The 16,161-nt window shown below is 52.5% G+C and overlaps 1 protein-coding gene across 1 annotated transcript in view; it reads left to right on the top strand.

Moving 5' to 3' along the window:
* IGFN1 (immunoglobulin like and fibronectin type III domain containing 1) overlaps window positions 1–7,165 on the top strand; it is a 29,060-nt gene extending 21,895 nt beyond the window's left edge. Inside the window, exons 22-28 of the mRNA XM_062509563.1 lie at window positions 290–418; window positions 836–1,138; window positions 2,346–2,434; window positions 3,948–4,143; window positions 5,318–5,617; window positions 6,078–6,404; window positions 7,139–7,165. Coding sequence (XP_062365547.1) covers window positions 290–418; window positions 836–1,138; window positions 2,346–2,434; window positions 3,948–4,143; window positions 5,318–5,617; window positions 6,078–6,404; window positions 7,139–7,152 — 1,358 coding nt within the window. The 3' untranslated portion in view covers window positions 7,153–7,165. The remainder of the gene's footprint in view (window positions 1–289; window positions 419–835; window positions 1,139–2,345; window positions 2,435–3,947; window positions 4,144–5,317; window positions 5,618–6,077; window positions 6,405–7,138) is intronic.
* The last annotated feature ends 8,996 nt before the right edge of the window (window positions 7,166–16,161 follow it).

Raw genomic sequence — 16,161 nt, 5'->3', positions numbered from 1 at the left:
TAGGATCTTACACCTTTCACATGAAGGTGGTGATGGGAGACCTTGGAGGTCTTTTTCAGCTAAATCATTCTGTGATTCTATGATTAAAGGGCTGTTTGATTTTGAAATACAATGAACACATCCCAGAAGATCACATGCACTTGGCTAGGGAATGGCAGGGACAGTTTTTATGGCTCCTGAGAATTTTTCAGTCTATAATTCTGCCTGGAGTAAGGCACAGCGTTGTTGTGTCACCTTTCCTGATGGGGAACAGCTCCCCTGAGGTAACACATTCCTCTTCTCTCTGCAGACAAGAAGCTGAAGGTCACCAGCCTGAAGAAGGGTGTGCAGTACGAGTTCCGCGTGGCAGCTGTCAATGCTGCTGGCACGGGACAGCCCAGTGACCCCTCCGAGCCCGCATTTGCCCGGGACCCCACCAGTAAGTGCCCTGCCCTGTGCTCTGCTTTCGGGGTATTCGTGAAGAAGAGATGTTCTTCAATCCTCTGTAAGTGTGTGGAGAAAAGGATCAGTAACTGAGGAACGTTTCATGGCTGAGAATCAGCTGGAGCGAGGAATGGAAGGATTTCCTGTAGTATGTCCAAATTAAGATTTGGCAGATCCCAATGTGGGGTAATGTGCAGTGTGGAGGAACACTCAGGATGGGCTGCAGAGTGTTTTGGAATGCTGTGGATTTACTGCAGGGCTGGTAGGAGCAAAGACCCAGATCCAGCTCTGAAGAACTGGGACAAGGTAGAAATCCAGTGCACTGCAAGAATGTTGAGGAATTGCAGGCAGTGACTGAAAAGAGGGAAGAGAAATCCTATAAAAATAGTTTAAATAAAATTTCTCCTTCCAGAATCTCCAGGCCAAGTGCAGGACCTTAAAGTGAGCAGCAGTGACAGCACCAGTGTCACCTTGACATGGAACAAACCTGAAGTACAAGATGGGAATGATGTGAAAGGCTACGAGGTGGAGATGAGGCCCTGTAACAGCCTTAGCTGGACCAAGTGCTTCACTCTCCCTGCAGAGAGCACCTCGTGCAGGGTCCAGGGCCTCCAGGCCAGGGAAAAGCTGTTCCTGCGCGTCAGGGCCCTCAGTGACGGTGGCCCCGGGGAGCCCTCGGAGCTCAAGGCTTGTGCTGGAGCTGCTGCTGCCGTGGGTGAGTCGGGGGCTCAGGGGTCTGTCCCTGGCAGTGGGGCTCTCAGGGAGCAGGAACAGCCAGGGCTGTGGGGTACTGGGATGACAGGGTTAACACACTGCTCGTCCTCATCTCGGGGTTATTTGCTCATCTCGGCAGGGCAGCCTCAATATTAACTAATATTAGATATGCAGTGCACAGTGCTCAGTTAATTTAGAGATTCCTTTGGATAAAACAAGTATCCCTCAGAACTCTATTTTCTAACTTTTTGCCCCCTGTTCAGGGCGACACCACAGTCACCACACAGAACTCGTATGTGCCTTACCCCTGCTTGAAGTCTTCCAAGGGAAAAATAGAGCTTTTACTCCATTTTGAGACAGTCTTCTGAAATGAAACATTTTATTTCGTTCTCTTAAATCACATATTTTATGCTGGTTTTGGATACTTTATTTTACTTTTTAATTGTTTAGCTCACCATTTTCACTTTTCCATCTTTATTAACAAATCTGCAGCTCTGCTTTTTCCTGCTCTTTGGGAACATTGCAGAATTACAGACATAATTCTGTGAGGGGTTCATCTTCCTTAATTTGGCTCCTAAGTGAAAATGTGTAGTTTGGCATATGCATGGAGACCTCATTTATCAATTAAAAAAATAAATAAAATAAATCCATCTAAGCACATGTTCAGTTCTATACTGGAAACACTAAATACAATTTAGCACTACTGTATTTGGTATTCTTAGAAAAATACTAAATGCTGTAGTATATTGATGAAAAGAGAAAATATTTTAAATGCTAAAAAATACTATTTTAGATAAACTCTGGCAGCTTTCATCTGGATGTTCTGTGCTCTGCATTGCATATATATTTTATAAGTACCCATTGGAATTTCCTTTTTCCAGTCAGCATTTAAACACAAAAGATTATCCCTGTGATGGGATAAAGTCTGGCAAAAAGACAATTTCTCTGTGACAGCGACATCACATCAATACAGAGATTGTTGTGAATGTGTTTTTACATCATTTTCCCTTGCTTAATCACAGTGATAAATAAATAGTAACGAAATTTCAAAGGTGTAAAGTCTGGGACTGAATCAGGGAGATTTTTCCGCTGTGAATTCCTCACCAGCCTCACCCAGCTGGGAGAGGCACCAGGGGGTGGAACACAGTGATTGTCACCAGTGACTGTACCAACAGCCACCTTCTGGGAGTAATCTTTGTCTTTTCCAGTCTCTCCTAGGTTACTGATAGATGACACAGTGAAAAGCTTCCTGGTTATAAAAGCAGGGAATCCCATCCGGGTGAAGATTCCCTTTGAGGTAGGTATTCAGGGCTTTGGAGAAATTCCCGGCCTGATTTTATGATGCACTCAATAGCAGACAGGAAAACTGAGCCACTGTTTTTATGTCATGGAATTTTCTCAACAAGTCACTGGGCAAATAATTTAGCCTGCCTGTGCTGTGTAGACTTCCAGGGTGAGGAAAACGTGAGCCAGAATTGAGCTGTCAGTCTTGGCATTGGTGTTTTATGACATTGTGGTCATTCCTTAACCTCTGCAAACAAGGCTCAGTGCTGTCCACCTAGCCTTATCAATGTTACCATCATCTGGTATTGCTGTCAGTCCTCCCAAATCAGTGATTTCCCTGTGACTCCCTCAGAAGGCCTTGGGGACACCATTTCCAGCAACACCTTCATTGTGCTTGTCTCACCAAGCAGCAGCATTTGAGCTCTGTGACTTGAGAATTTGGCAGGCACTGGCAGAAATCTCAGTGCCTTGGTGTAAGCTTGGAACAACACAGGCTTTTCCTCATGGAAAGTGCAATCAGAGTTTGGAAGGAGCTGCCCAGGGAGGTTTGGAGTCCCCAACCTTGAAGGTGTCCAAGGAATGCCTGTATGCGGAACTCAGTGCTTTTAAGGTGGGGATGTGGCACAGGTTGGACTTGGAGGTCTTTTCCAGCCTTGATGATTCCATGATCCTGTGAAGTCTGGGATACCAGAGGAAGGTGATGACATTTGCTGGCCTTTCTCCTTTCTCTTCTCTTCTCTTCTCTTCTCTTCTCTTCTCTTCTCTTCTCTTCTCTTCTCTTCTCTTCTCTTCTCTTCTCTTCTCTTCTCTTCTCTTCTCTTCTCTTCTCTTCTCTTCTCTTCTCTTCTCTCCTCTTCTCTCCTCTTCTCTCCTCTTCTCTCCTCTTCTCTCCTCTTCTCTCCTCTCCTCTCCTCTCCTCTCCTCTCCTCTCCTCTCCTCTCCTCTCCTCTCCTCTCCTCTCCTCTCCTCTCCTCTCCTCTCCTCTCCTCTCCTCTCCTCTCCTCTCCTCTCCTCTCCTCTCCTCTCCTCTCCTCTCCTCTCCTCTCCTCTCCTCTCCTCTCCTCTCCTCTCCTCTCCTCTCCTCTCCTCTCCTCTCCTCTCCTCTCCTCTCCTCTCCTCTCCTCTCCTCTCCTCTCCTCTCCTCTCCTCTCCTCTCCTCTCCTCACAGAGACCAGAGATGGCACAATGGAAATAAAGACTTAGAGGACGTTTTTTCTTTCCAAACCCAACAGATCTTTTTTTAAATGCAGAAAATATTAACTCCTGATGTTATCTGACCTTGATCTGGCATAGCTTGTTTGACACGGTTCTGAACACTTCACTGTGATAACATCCTTAAAAGACAAAAAGGAAAAAAAAAGAAACTGCAGAGCAGATCAGGGTTCTCAGATCTGTCATGGATCCATATTTCTAACATTACTGTATTGTAATGGAGTGGAGGTGCACATTTAGGGTAAGATAATGAAACTAAAGATATAAGATGCAGTCTGGAGGTGAAATAAGTGACTCTGACTCGTTGTTTCAAGGGATCTCCTGAGCTGGTGGTGACCTGGTTAAAGGATGGGCTCCCCCTTCCCAGCCAGGCTGTTGTGAGCACCGAGGATGGAAGCACCCAGCTGCTGATCAGGGCAGCCGAGTTCAGTGACAGTGGCACCTACACTGTGGAGCTTGGGGATGAGCTGGGGAAAAGGGAAACCTTCAGCTTCCAGGTTCAAATTGCAGGTAACTCACTGCCATCCATACAAATCTACCAGCAACTCCCAGTCAATCCAGGCTGGGGTATGAAGGGACTGAGAGCAGCCCTGGGAGAAGGATTTGGGTGTGATGTTGGGTGAGAGCTGGACATGCCCTGGGCTGATCCCCCAGTGTGGGCAGCAGGGGAGGGGAGGATTCTGCCCCTCTGGCCCCTCAGGTGACATCCCACCTGCACAGCTGCCTCCAGCCCTGGGGGCCACAGCAACAGAAGGATGTTGAGCTGCTGGAGCAATTCCAGAGGAGGCCATGGAGATGCTTCAAGGGCTGGAGCACCTATGCTCTGGACCCAGGCTGGGAGAGCTGGGGGTATTCACCTGGATAAAAAGAAGGCTCTGGGGAGAACCTTAGAACCCCTTCCAGTGCCTAGAGGGGCTCCAAGGGAGCTGGAGAGAGGCTTGGGACAAGAGCCTGGAGGGACAGCACAAGAGGGAATGGCTTTCCATTGCCAGAGGGCAGGGTTAGATGAGATATTGGGAAGGCATTCCTCCCTGTGAGGTTGCCCAGAGAAGCTGTGGCTGCCTCCATCCCTGGAAGTGTCCAAGGCCAGGTAGGGCAGGGCTTGGAGCAACCTGGGATAGTGGAAGGTGGGACCTCCATGGCAGGAGGTGGGACTGGATGGGCTTTAAGGTCCTTTCCCACCCAAACCAGTCTGGGATTCCATGATTTACTGTGAATAGGCATAAGCCCACAAACTGAGCTTGGCAGGGTGAGCACTCATGCAGTTTGGCTGTGCAGGCACAAGGAAAAACAGGGTACAGTTTTCTGTGAGGTCGTCTAGGCACTTTATGATGTCACTTGTCTGCAGGACAGAGCAATCCACTGACTAAAACTATCCTTCCAGAGCGAATGAGGGAGGTCAGCACAGGCTGTGGGACACTGAGCACAGCTCTCCCAGCTGTGACCCAGGAGGGGAAGAAGCTCAGCTGTGCCACCCTCCTCTCACTGCTCAGCAAGTGCAGATGTTGTGTAGCAGCAGCTCAGTTCATAGCAAATGCATTTGTGTGCCTGGAGAAGGAATGGAATTTTGTCCCTTACAGTGACCAGGATGGTGACTGAGCCCCAGACATGCAACAGACTTCAGGTTTTAGGGTTCTGTGCAACTGTCCCTGCAGCTGTGACATTGTATGCCCTCCCCTGGCAGATATCCCTCAGCCCCCTGGAGCCATCCGGCTGGAGGAGAATGTTCCCAACACAGTCACAGTGACCTGGGACCCCTCAGCATCCGAGCAGTGGGAGAAGAACCTGTATTACACAGTCCTGAAACGGGAATCCCAGAAGGGTCTGTGGCATGTGCTGGGGGACCTGATCTACAACAACAAGTTCACCTTCACCAGGGTCGTCCCAGGCAGGGATTATTACTTCAGGGTTGTGGCAAAAAATAACCTGGGAGCCAGTGATCCATCAGATACTGTGCAGCCCTGGAGGATCTGGAAAAAAAAGGGTAAAACATTTCCAAATATTTCTCTGTGTTTTGTTTCTTTTGTTGCTTCTAACACCCCACCCTCATATGGGTCTCTCCTCCTGGGAATATTCTGTTGCCTAGAACAGGAATGCACAGAGATGTCCTGAGGAATTCCAGCTGGGCAGGGAAGGTTTGTCCTTTCTGCAGGGACATTGTGCAGACAGACCCTTCATTCCCAGCCATTATGACATGTAATTTGCCCCAAAAATAATTTCCAGCAAAATCGAAGGTTTTAGTATTGTAGAAACCAAAGTCTCTGACTTCAAAGTTAAATGTTGGGTAATTCTGAGGAGCAGCAGAGGTTACAGTCCATAGATGCATGGGATCTCTATTTGCATAATTTGCAGAATTCCAGACACTGCAAAAACAATCCCCTGCAAACCCTGCAGTCCTGGGAGCAGTATGTGAGTGTGTCTTTGGTGCTGTTTATTTTTCACAGCTGAATTTCGAGTGAAAGCACAGAAATACAGGGGAATTAACCAGAACCAGCACCCGAGGTTCCTGGTGCCACTTAAGTCCCACGTGGTGGTGACAGGCAGTGAGTGTCACATGAGCTGCGCCGTTGGAGGCCATCCTCCCCCAAAAATCACATGGTATAAGGACAGCAGAGACCTCTCCAGAGATCCCAACTACTTCTGCACCAACGACTTTGGAGTGTGCTCCCTGGTGGTGCTGGGGGTCACCAAGCAGGATGCAGGGGAGTACATGGTGGAAGCCAGCAATGAAGTGGGTCGTGCCTACAGCAAAGCCTTCCTCACCATCAAAGGTAACTCTGCACTGCTGTTTCCCTGGTGGACCCAGGGTGTCACTGCTGCCCAGGGCCTCAAAAATGGTTCCGGGCCAGCTCCATCTGCTGATAAAGCAGTTGGGCTGTTTTACTGAATTCCTGATCATGGTACTAGTGATAAGTACCAAACAGAACCAGAAATAAAAAGGCAGATGGGAAAAAACACTTGATTTCCACATGAGCCAGAGGTTTTGGCTGAGCTTGAGCAAATTTTTTTAGAAAGAACAATCCCATCTTCATTAGGTAGGATAATATCAATGTTAGATTTCTCTCTTAGTGCAGGAGCTGCAGAATAAAGACCCTGGCACATGTGCCAGGTGAGGGGAGCATTGAGAGAACATATGATGCTTGGCCAAAGCCAACACAAAGGGAGGAAAGAGAGAGACATAGTCAGAGACACTGGGATCCTGATATGGATGGAAGGGCAGTGGGATTGGCTGGGATAGACTCTTGTATATACTTATGGATAAATAGTGTTGGTGACTATACCCAGTGAAATATCCTTTATTTGGAGTCAGGTGTTTTTCTTTAAATGCAGAATACCTTGCTGGGATTACAGGAGTGGCAAAATGGGCCAGTTAAACCCCTGTCACCCTCTTGCAGACTTTTAGTCCCTGTAACATTTCAACTCCCCCTCCCAGGGAGCCTTTCAGACTGTTTCTAATCTCCCTCACTACAACCCTGAGCAGTTTCTCTCTTACTCTCACTTTCAGACTCCTCTCTGTAGCGTGGCCCTGCTGAGAACATCTCTGCATGGCTCCGAGGATGGAAAGGTTTTGGTGAGGACTTACCCATATTAAGACTGTGCATTTATTGTCAGATGTTCCTCACAGTCCGACAGTGTTGTTTTTCTGATTCAGTAATTGCACTTTGAACATAGTGCTGCATTGTCATCAATATTGAGGGAAAAAAGGTTTAAAAGCACTGTATTTTTTCTTTATGATCAGGCTTTCTATAAGACCTTTAAAACACAGCTTAGAAGCTTCAGGAACACAGAAGATGAGAGGAAAAATAATTGGCCAAAAATGAAATTTTCTTTGGAAAACACAGCTGGGAGAGACCATCCTGCCACACCACTCATCTGCAACAAGGACACTTCTGGACATCAGGGGTCTCTGGCCCTTTCACATATGCTTTTTCAAGCCAAAACAATCACTTTGGATTCCATGTGATTCTCTGCAGAGTTCTCAAATCTGGCAGAAGCAGTTCTGCATGTGTTCTACTACCAGTAGCAGTTAAGTAGATTATGTTCCCTAACTCCTAAGTTAAAAAAGCATCTGCTTGCTCATTTTGTCTAGGCAGGAGATGAAATCTCAGACCAGCCTGACATGGGGTAGGTGAAACTCCAGTGCAAATGCACTGGTGGGAAAGACTGGAAGTCTACAACCAGTGTTTGAAGTGTGTGAGCAGAACAACTCCCAAAACCCACAGCATGTGCTGTACAAAGTCTGTGCCAATCCTAAACCACCCCCAGCATCACCTCTGCATCCCAACTGCCCCTTGTCATGGCACTGCTGGGAGCTTTTTGCCTTGTGCAGAAAGAGATGAAAAATCCTTCCTGTCTGACCAGAAATACGAGGGGCCCCCAGGGACGTCCTGCCATGGCCAGGGGTTCCCATCACTGGGCCTGCAGAAAAACAGCAAAATGTTCTGGTGGCTGTGGGGAGTGTCACAGCCAGAGCATCCAGGGTACTTAGTGACAGGAGAGAGCAGAGCCAAACACAGCTGTGCAGCTGCAATATTCCTTGGGATTTTGTACAATGTTGTACAGATGTACAGAGCAGCAGTAGATAATGAAATTAAACCACAATTCACTGAAATCTACCCCGCGTCCGTGTTTATTCTGGAGAAGGAATCCCGGTCAGTTCCTGGATCCCTGTCTGTTGCAGTTTCACATCTGATTGCTGCACATTCATCCCTCGTGGAATTGCTCCAGCAGCTCCTCCTCCTCCTCCCGCGGGGCTGCAGGCAGGGGCCATCTCACCTGCAGGGCAGATTTGCTTCTTGACTGATGAACACAAGAGCCAAGAGTGATGCAAATTGGAATTGGAGCTGAGGGACCTCGGGAAGCCCCAGCACAGCAGGAGCACGAGAGTCCTGCAAGTCCTGCCGAGATGTCAGCACCAATGCCAGCAAATCCTCTTCTGCTGCTTTACCCTGTGAGCTTCGATCCGAGTCGAGGGGCGATTCCCCCACCGGGAATCACCTCCCGGCTGGAAGGGCCGCTGTCTGTGAGTGCCGTAGGGACCGTGAGGCCCCATGGCAGGGGTGCACTGGGATGGGACTCTGGGTCCCTCGCCCCAGGCCAGGCCGCGGCTCGGGGGCTGCGAGCCAGGCCCAAGCACGGAGGGGGATTTTCCCCCTGCGCCCCCCGCAGCACCCGCAGATGGTCTCTCCCGCTCCCCCTAGCGCAGCAGGCCCCGCCCCCGCACGTCCATCACGCCAATGCCATCGGTGACTGGTGGATCCTCGGGACCCTCCCCGACCCAAAGGCGGTGCCCCCCTCCCCCCCGTCTTGAGCCAAGGAGGGTGATTGTGTCGGCTCCTCCCTCGAGGTCCCCGGCAGTGGCGGGCTCCGAGCGCTGGGTTTCTGCATCCGGAGCGTCCCGCGACTCTGCCCGGGGCAGCTCAGACAGCGAACGCTGCTCTGGCCCCGGGAAAGGCGCGGGCACCGGCCGCTCTCTTGAGGGAGCGGCGGCAGCTCAGGACGAGGCGGGCCCGAGGGAGCCGAGCACCGCCGGGGAGGGGTGAGAGGGCGGGAAAATAAAGAAAACCAGACAGTAAAGAGCCGAAACGGACAAATGTGGCGGTTTGGGCGTGGGGCGGCAGCGAGAGAAACTCTGTGACCGCGGGATCACCGGGGACCGGAGCGTCTCGGGCTGGGAATGCCTAGCACGGCCGGGAATGCTCAACCGGGGCCGGGCACGGGGCACCGGGGATCCCCTGGGCGGAGGTACCGCCGTCGCCATTCCCCCACCGGCTCTGAGTGCCGCCGGGGCTGGTGCCACTCGTCAGGGCGTTTTCCTGAGGCTGCTGCGGTTTCTCCCCGCTCCGGGAGCCGTCCGAGCTCCGCGCTGCGGCTGGAGCGGCGGGAGTACTCTCGGCATCTCCTGGAATTCATCGTGGAGTGGGGATTCCTGCCGGGGAAGAACAGCAGGGGCTGTTCCGCGGGAACTACAGCACCCCCCGGGCTCGGGCACCAGCGCAGCTTCTTGGATTTGGTTCCCACACAGTTGTCCAGAGTTGCTGCTCACCCAGTTTGTGGATAAATCTTGGTGATGGTCCTGGGCACTGGGTCCAGCCTGGGAGTCAGCGGAGATTCCTCCCTTGCTGGGGGAAAGGGATGAAGTTTTTGGCCAACACAGAGGGAAACAGAGGTAGGATTTTCCCCATCCATGGGTGGGTTCATTCTTCACCTGGAGAGGTCAGGCCTCTCCCAGGGTTCTGCTGTCCTCCAACAGCAGCAGCTTCATTTTCCAGCTGGGAGTTTGTAAATCAGTCAGGTGTGGGGAGAAGGCAGGGGGGTCACGGCAGGGCAGCTCCCATATCCCAGGGTAATGGGGTGAGGGCCTGGGAGCATTCACGTCTAGCCCACAGGGACAGGGGTGTTTGTCCTATCAGAAAGGATCTGCTTCCAGTGCTGCCTTGGGCAGGCAGGGGCAGTCTGTGTACACGAGCGGCTGTGGGGAAACCCCTTTGAGCAGGACTGGGACATGGCTGGGACCAGCTCCTCTTCAGCAGCACGTCCAGAGCAGCAGCAGTGCCCAGCTTCATGATGGGGGTGGGATAATGGGTTTGGGGTGGGCACAGGAGCATCTTTCCCTGGCAGCTGCAGAGGTGCTTCATCTGCCATGCTTGGTGGGAAATGATGGCACCTGTCCTGCCATCCTGCTTTTCCAGAGAAAGGATTGGGAGGCATGGGCACAGCTCGGAGTACACCCAGCATAGCCTGGGCACTGTTGAGGGTGGGACAGGGTGGACAGGACCCTTTTCCCACTAGCTGCCAGGTTCTGGTTTCTCTCCACGAGTGCCAGCATCTCCTCAGCTGCTCTCTGTCCATCTGTTTTACTCGTTGTCAAAACAACAAAAAAAAAAACGTTCCCAGTGCGTTGGGTCCAATCCAGCAGCTCCAGCTCTTAGTTCAGTTTAGTGGTTATTAATAACAACACATATATATATATATATGTTCTGTTTTGTAATTTGAATGTTTCTCATCCTTTTTCCCCTGCTCTAGTGGAAGGTATTTCTTCATGGCAGGAGGGTGAAACTGGTTGGTCTTTAAGTTCATTTCCAGTTCACAGCTTCTTAAGATTCTGTTACTCTCTGGGGCTGCTCCTCCTTCCAGGAACTATTTGTATAAAGGCCAGAGGATGTCCTAGAGGGACCCCGAACCTGTGGCTCCCTGTCACCAAGGTTCCAGTGGTGCTGCTGAGGTGTGGCACTGCTGCAGCCTCTGCTGGCACTCGGGAGTCCTTGGGAGCCCCTCCCCAAAATTGCCATCCCGTGAGAGACCAGCAGTGCCCCATTAGTGGAGCTGGTGAGCACCGAGGAGAGAAATGCTCCTGAGCTGGGAGGGAGGGACGAGCTGAGCTTGGGGCAGAACAGGGTGTGCTGTGATGTGCTGAGCTGTGCTTGTGCCAGCACTGGGATTTTTTCCCGTGTTCCTGGGCTGGGTTTGGTGTCACTGCTGAGGTCAGCAGCTGTGCAAGCCTGGCATGGACAAGCTGGGGAACAGGTTCCAGCAGCGTTACAGCAAAATCCCCTCTCAGCCCCTGAGTAGTGAGGGTGGATCCTGCTGGGGCAGGAAGTAGTTCCTCACACAGGAGCCTCCTGGGCAGGAGGTTGCTTGGTGTATTTGGCTGATTTGCACCAACCCTCCCCCTAACCCCCTGAATTCTTTTGTTTGGACTCCATCTGATCTTAGGTGATGTGGAGAGCAAGATCAAGTCTGCCCATGAATCAGGAGGGCTTTCCAGGCTGTTTTCTGAACGCTGAAATCTCACTCAGGAATGCACTAGACCTTCTTTCCTTGTTGACTTTGCCTTCTTAGGCCCTGCTTAGGAAAGGCTTTTCTCCATCCAGCACAGTGACCAAGGCTGTGCCTCCTCACCCTCTGCAGGTTCCTGGTCTCTCTGTGCTGGCAATGTTCCTGTCCATGTGTTTGCCCTGTTCAGTTGTGTTTCCCAGTCCCTTCCCTCCAGGATAGAGCTGCTCAGGGCTGTGGGACTCAGCTCTTGGTGGAGCCCCTCTGGAAGGAGCTGCTGCTGCATCCAGGAAGAGTTTGGATCCTGGTCTGATTCTGCTGGGAGCAGGATTGGGAGTGGGAGTTGCACTCATGTCTTTGGGGAGCCTTTTGTCCCAGAGAGCTTCAGTGCATCCCACAGTGTGGAGTTCTTCCCTGGCAGGGCTGTGTTGGTGTCAGTCCCCAAGCAGCCCCTGAGGGTGAATTTGGGTCCTTTTCCCTTTGGGAAGGGTTGCTGCTCTGTGGCTGCAGGAATCCACAGCCCAAGCTCCTGGCAGAGCGAGACGGGTCTGGAATGACCCTGGGCAGCGTTTGGAGCAATGGCAGCCGCGTTTTGCACCCTTCTGGATCCAGGTGCTGCAGGAGGAGATCCGGGCGCTTCTGGATCTCGCAGAGCTCGGCAGGGAGCGAAGCCTTTGGAGCGGCTCCTCCCTAGCTACACAGTGTGTCCCATCCCTTCCTCTCCAGGGGATGGTGCTGGAGGACTGCGGAGCTCCTTAAGTCTTTCTGAGAGGGTTTTTCCGTGCGGGAGGCTCTGCTATTGAGCTTCTTCAGAGCCTGGAGACACTTGAGCCCTTGTGAGCCTCGCTTAAGAGCTGCTATTGGTATCACTCACCTGGAGCTCTTCTTTCCTGGCTGAGGAGATTCGGGCAGGAGCAGCTGTAAACTTGAGGGTGCCCTGGCAGCTGCTGAGGGATCCCTTGTGACATTGGTGAGGACGTTAAATACCACTGGTCCCAGCCAGGCTCCTGAGCAGTCCTGGGGCAGCTGCTTAGGCCTAATGGGAGGGACTACTTTGGCACTGATTGTACAGCACTGTCTGTTCCTTAGGGAGATGATCCCAGCCCCAGTGTTCTGTATCACCCGCACTGGAAATGTCTGGCCAGGGAGGGATGCTTTGTGCTGGAGGAGGCTGGTTTGGGATGTGGCCCTCCTGGGGAGGAAGAATGGGAGCCCAATGGGGTCCTGGGTTGCTCCATGGCTTGCTGGGGGCTGGATTTGAAGCACCCCCTCTGCAGGGTCAGGCCTGCTTGGTTTGTTCATGGGAAGTGACAGGACATGGGTCTCCTCCAGCACACCTGGACAGGATGGGCAGGGGACAGAATGGAGCCTCCTTCTGACCCTTGGTCCTGGTTCTGCACTGCTTTCTGTTCCCTCCCTGGAGCCCTCCATGTGCAAGGATGATGCTCCCACGAGAGGAAGCTCTACTGTTACCAGATTTCAAGTCCTTGTTCTCTGTTCCTGTGGGTTTGGATGCCACAGGGATGCAGGTTCCTTCCTTGTGCCCCTGTGGCTGGGGGTCCTGGTGTGAACCCTCAGAGCTGGACTCTCTTTCCTGCACAGAACAGGGGTTCTCTGGAGGCTGGAGGGGGACACTGACAGCTCACATTACCTGGTTGAGTCACCCCAAAGGCTCCAGCTGGAAATGCTGCCACTGGCACTGCAGGGAAGGAGACCTGGACAAGTGTGGTGTGTTCCCAAACCCTCTGTAGTGCCCCAGCAGTGGCTCAGCTGGGGTGGGAGCCCAGCAGGGCCCAACTCAGCTGAACCTCTCAAGATCTGGACACTGGATGCAGAGCTGCAGCTCCCAGGGCACTTCCCACCCAAGGGACTTTTCCTGCAGGGAGCTGGGTGCAGGAGCTTGTCCAGCCTGAAATGGACCTGTCAGCCATGAGCAGAGCTGCATGGAGGTGTCCAGCAGACCACGATTTCCTGCCTGATCTTAATTCTGGGGCTGGTGACATGAAAGGCAAACCAATGCCATGCAGTAGGATGGTGTCAGCCCTGCCCTGCCCTGCCCTTCTGAGGGCAGGTCTGGGGAATGGAGTGGGGGCTGGATCCCCCATGTGTGGATCCTCATGGAACATGGTCTGGGATTAATCCCACAGTGTGGTATTAAAGCAAAATCCCGCTGTGCCTGTTGGAGCTCCTCGTGTCCAAGGAGTTCTCTTTGAAGCCAGGATGCAGCAGGGCAGCACCAGTTCAGTGAAAGGTGATGCTGTGTGTGCTCCTCTGACAGCAGCCTTGATCCATGGAAAAGATCCTGTTACACCACAAGAAGCTGTTTGATAAGGAAACCTGATAAGGAAACCATCTCCATATCTGGGCAACTCAGCTGACATTTTTTCTGTAAAAAGGGACTTTTGAGCTTTCTCCTTGGTCTGTGCCCAGCCCTGGTGCTGACAGGGGGGTCTGCCCAGGGGGCCCAGAGGTATCAAAAAACTCAGAGAGACAGGAACGTGCTGAAATTGGAGCTTTCCAGCCTGGAGAAGGGAAGGTTCTGGGGAGAACTTTAGAGCCTGGGGAGAACTTTAGAGCCTCTTCCGATGCCTAAAGTGGATCCAGGAGAGCTGGGGATGGTCTTGGGACAAGAGATGGAGTCACAGGACATAGGGAATGGCTTCCCACTGCCAAAGAGCAGGGTTAGATGGGATATTGGGAAAGAATTCCTCCCTGTGATGGTGGTGAGGCCCTGGAACAGGATGCCCAGAGAAGCTGTGGCTGCCCCATCCCTGGAAGTGTCCAAGGCCAGGCTGGATGGGGCCTGGAGCAACCTGGGACAGTGGAACATGTCCCTGCCCATGGCAGGGGGTGAAATGGGATGAGTTTTGAGGTCCCTTCCAACCATTCTGGGAGTCTATGAAATGAAATGTGACCAAAACTACTGTGAGCAGCAAACTGCAATTGCTTGCAGTGGCTCACATTGGTCTCTCTCAGCCTTCCAGTGACTTGGGCTCCTCCTCACCCTGGGCAGGCTCAGCCTCTGCAGCACATGCAGATTTGCATGACAGACCCAGAGGCTCTGACCTAGGGTGTTCTGTTACCCTGCACATGACATTTCTTCTCATTTCCTCACTCCTGTGCACGGAAGCCTCACTCTGACCTGGCCCAAAGCTCCAGCCTGGGCAGTTACATTCCCTCCAGGATGGCCTTGGAGTAGTTGGAGATTCTGGACATGGTGGCTTGTGCAGCATTTTTTCTTCCCTATGCCCACAGCTCTTTCTCCCCTTTTTGTGTACAGCCACCTGCCCTCTGTATAGTCCATTTGATGGGATGGTGATGCCTCAGAGAATCACAGAATCTCCTGAGCGGGAATTGATCCACAAGGATCACATCCAAACCCTGCCCTGCACAGACTCTCCTAGAGCTCTGGCAGTCTTGGGGCCAGGACCATTCCCTGGGGAGCCTGGGCAGTGCCCAGCACCCTCTGGGGGAAGAACCTTTCCCTGATATCCAGCCTGAGCCTTCCCTGACACAGCTCCAGCCCTTCCCTCAGGTCCTGTCCCTGCTCACAGAGAGCAGAGATCAGCTGCAGTCCCTGCTGGGGTTTGACCTCAGCTCTTTTTCTCCAGCTGAACAAACCAAGTGCCCTCAGTCACTTCTCACATGATTTCCCCCCAGACCCCCATCTTCTCGTCCCTCTTTGCCTGGTGCTGTTCCTGCTGCTGTCACTGCTCAGGGAACCCCAGGTTTCTCTGCTGTCGTTGTCCCCCAGAGGTCAGTCCCTTTGCTGGCTGCAGTAGCCCCTTCCTCCCCATTTGCTGCAGTGCTGGGCAGGGGCTGAGGGAGTTCTGCTCCCCCAGCCTGCTCCTGCCTCTCCCCTGCCCACACCCTGCTCCTCTGCCCTGGCGTGGCCTCTGCCCCCGCCTGCTGCTCAGGGAGCAGATGAAAGCCGAGTGTGATGCCTAATTTATAACCAGCTTGGATTTCAGCTTTGGTAGGGCAGAGCACGCCAGGAGATGTGGCAATGCCCAGGGAGCTGCACTCACACTGCTTATCAAAGGATGCTTGAAAGGCTCAGCAATGCAAGGGGAGGGTTGAGTTGCTTCATTCCAGCAGAGGATAAACTCCTCTATTACAGGGACACGTGTTTGGGAGAAGGAGCTGAGAACTGGATTTTAAACTAGTCCACAGCTCCTGGAGCTCACAGCTCCTGGAGCCTTGTCCAAAGGGAGCCAGGCTGAGGAGAGAGCACCTGGGCTGCGCCACCTCCCTGTGCCACCTTCTGGAAAAGTACCCAGAGAGAAGCTCATTGCCTTTTGCACAATCTCAAATGTGACTCAGTCCCAGGCTAATGGCCCCAGGACCTGTGGGCAGCAGGAATTGTGGCCAGTGCTAACCTGCTGCTGCCAGGGCAGCCTGGCAGTGCCTGACCTGACCATTCCTCCCTGCCCTGATACCTGGGCATGCGTGAGGAGGCAGCAGGGACCACAGGCATGGCTGGTCACATCCAAACTGGTCACAGGGCAGTGTCCACAGCTTCCTTGTCACCCCCCTGTCTCTGCTGTGAGGTGCCACTGTCCTGGCTGCTGGCCCTCTGTGCTGAAGGGAATCTCATTGTGCTTGAGGAAGGGCAGGATTTGAATGGTCCAGGGTGGGAGGGAAGCACAAAAAGCCTCCAGGTCCTTTCCCTGCTCCAGTGCAGGATACTGTGACCCCTCAAAAAGTGAGGTCTGTCTTCTCCTAAAAGGCTCCAGTGTACCAGCTCCATGG

This window comes from Cinclus cinclus, chromosome 27 (genome assembly GCF_963662255.1).
Source record: "Cinclus cinclus chromosome 27, bCinCin1.1, whole genome shotgun sequence".
NCBI classification, from domain to species: Eukaryota; Metazoa; Chordata; class Aves; order Passeriformes; family Cinclidae; genus Cinclus; species Cinclus cinclus.
This window is presented reverse-complemented; position numbering and strand designations above follow the sequence as displayed.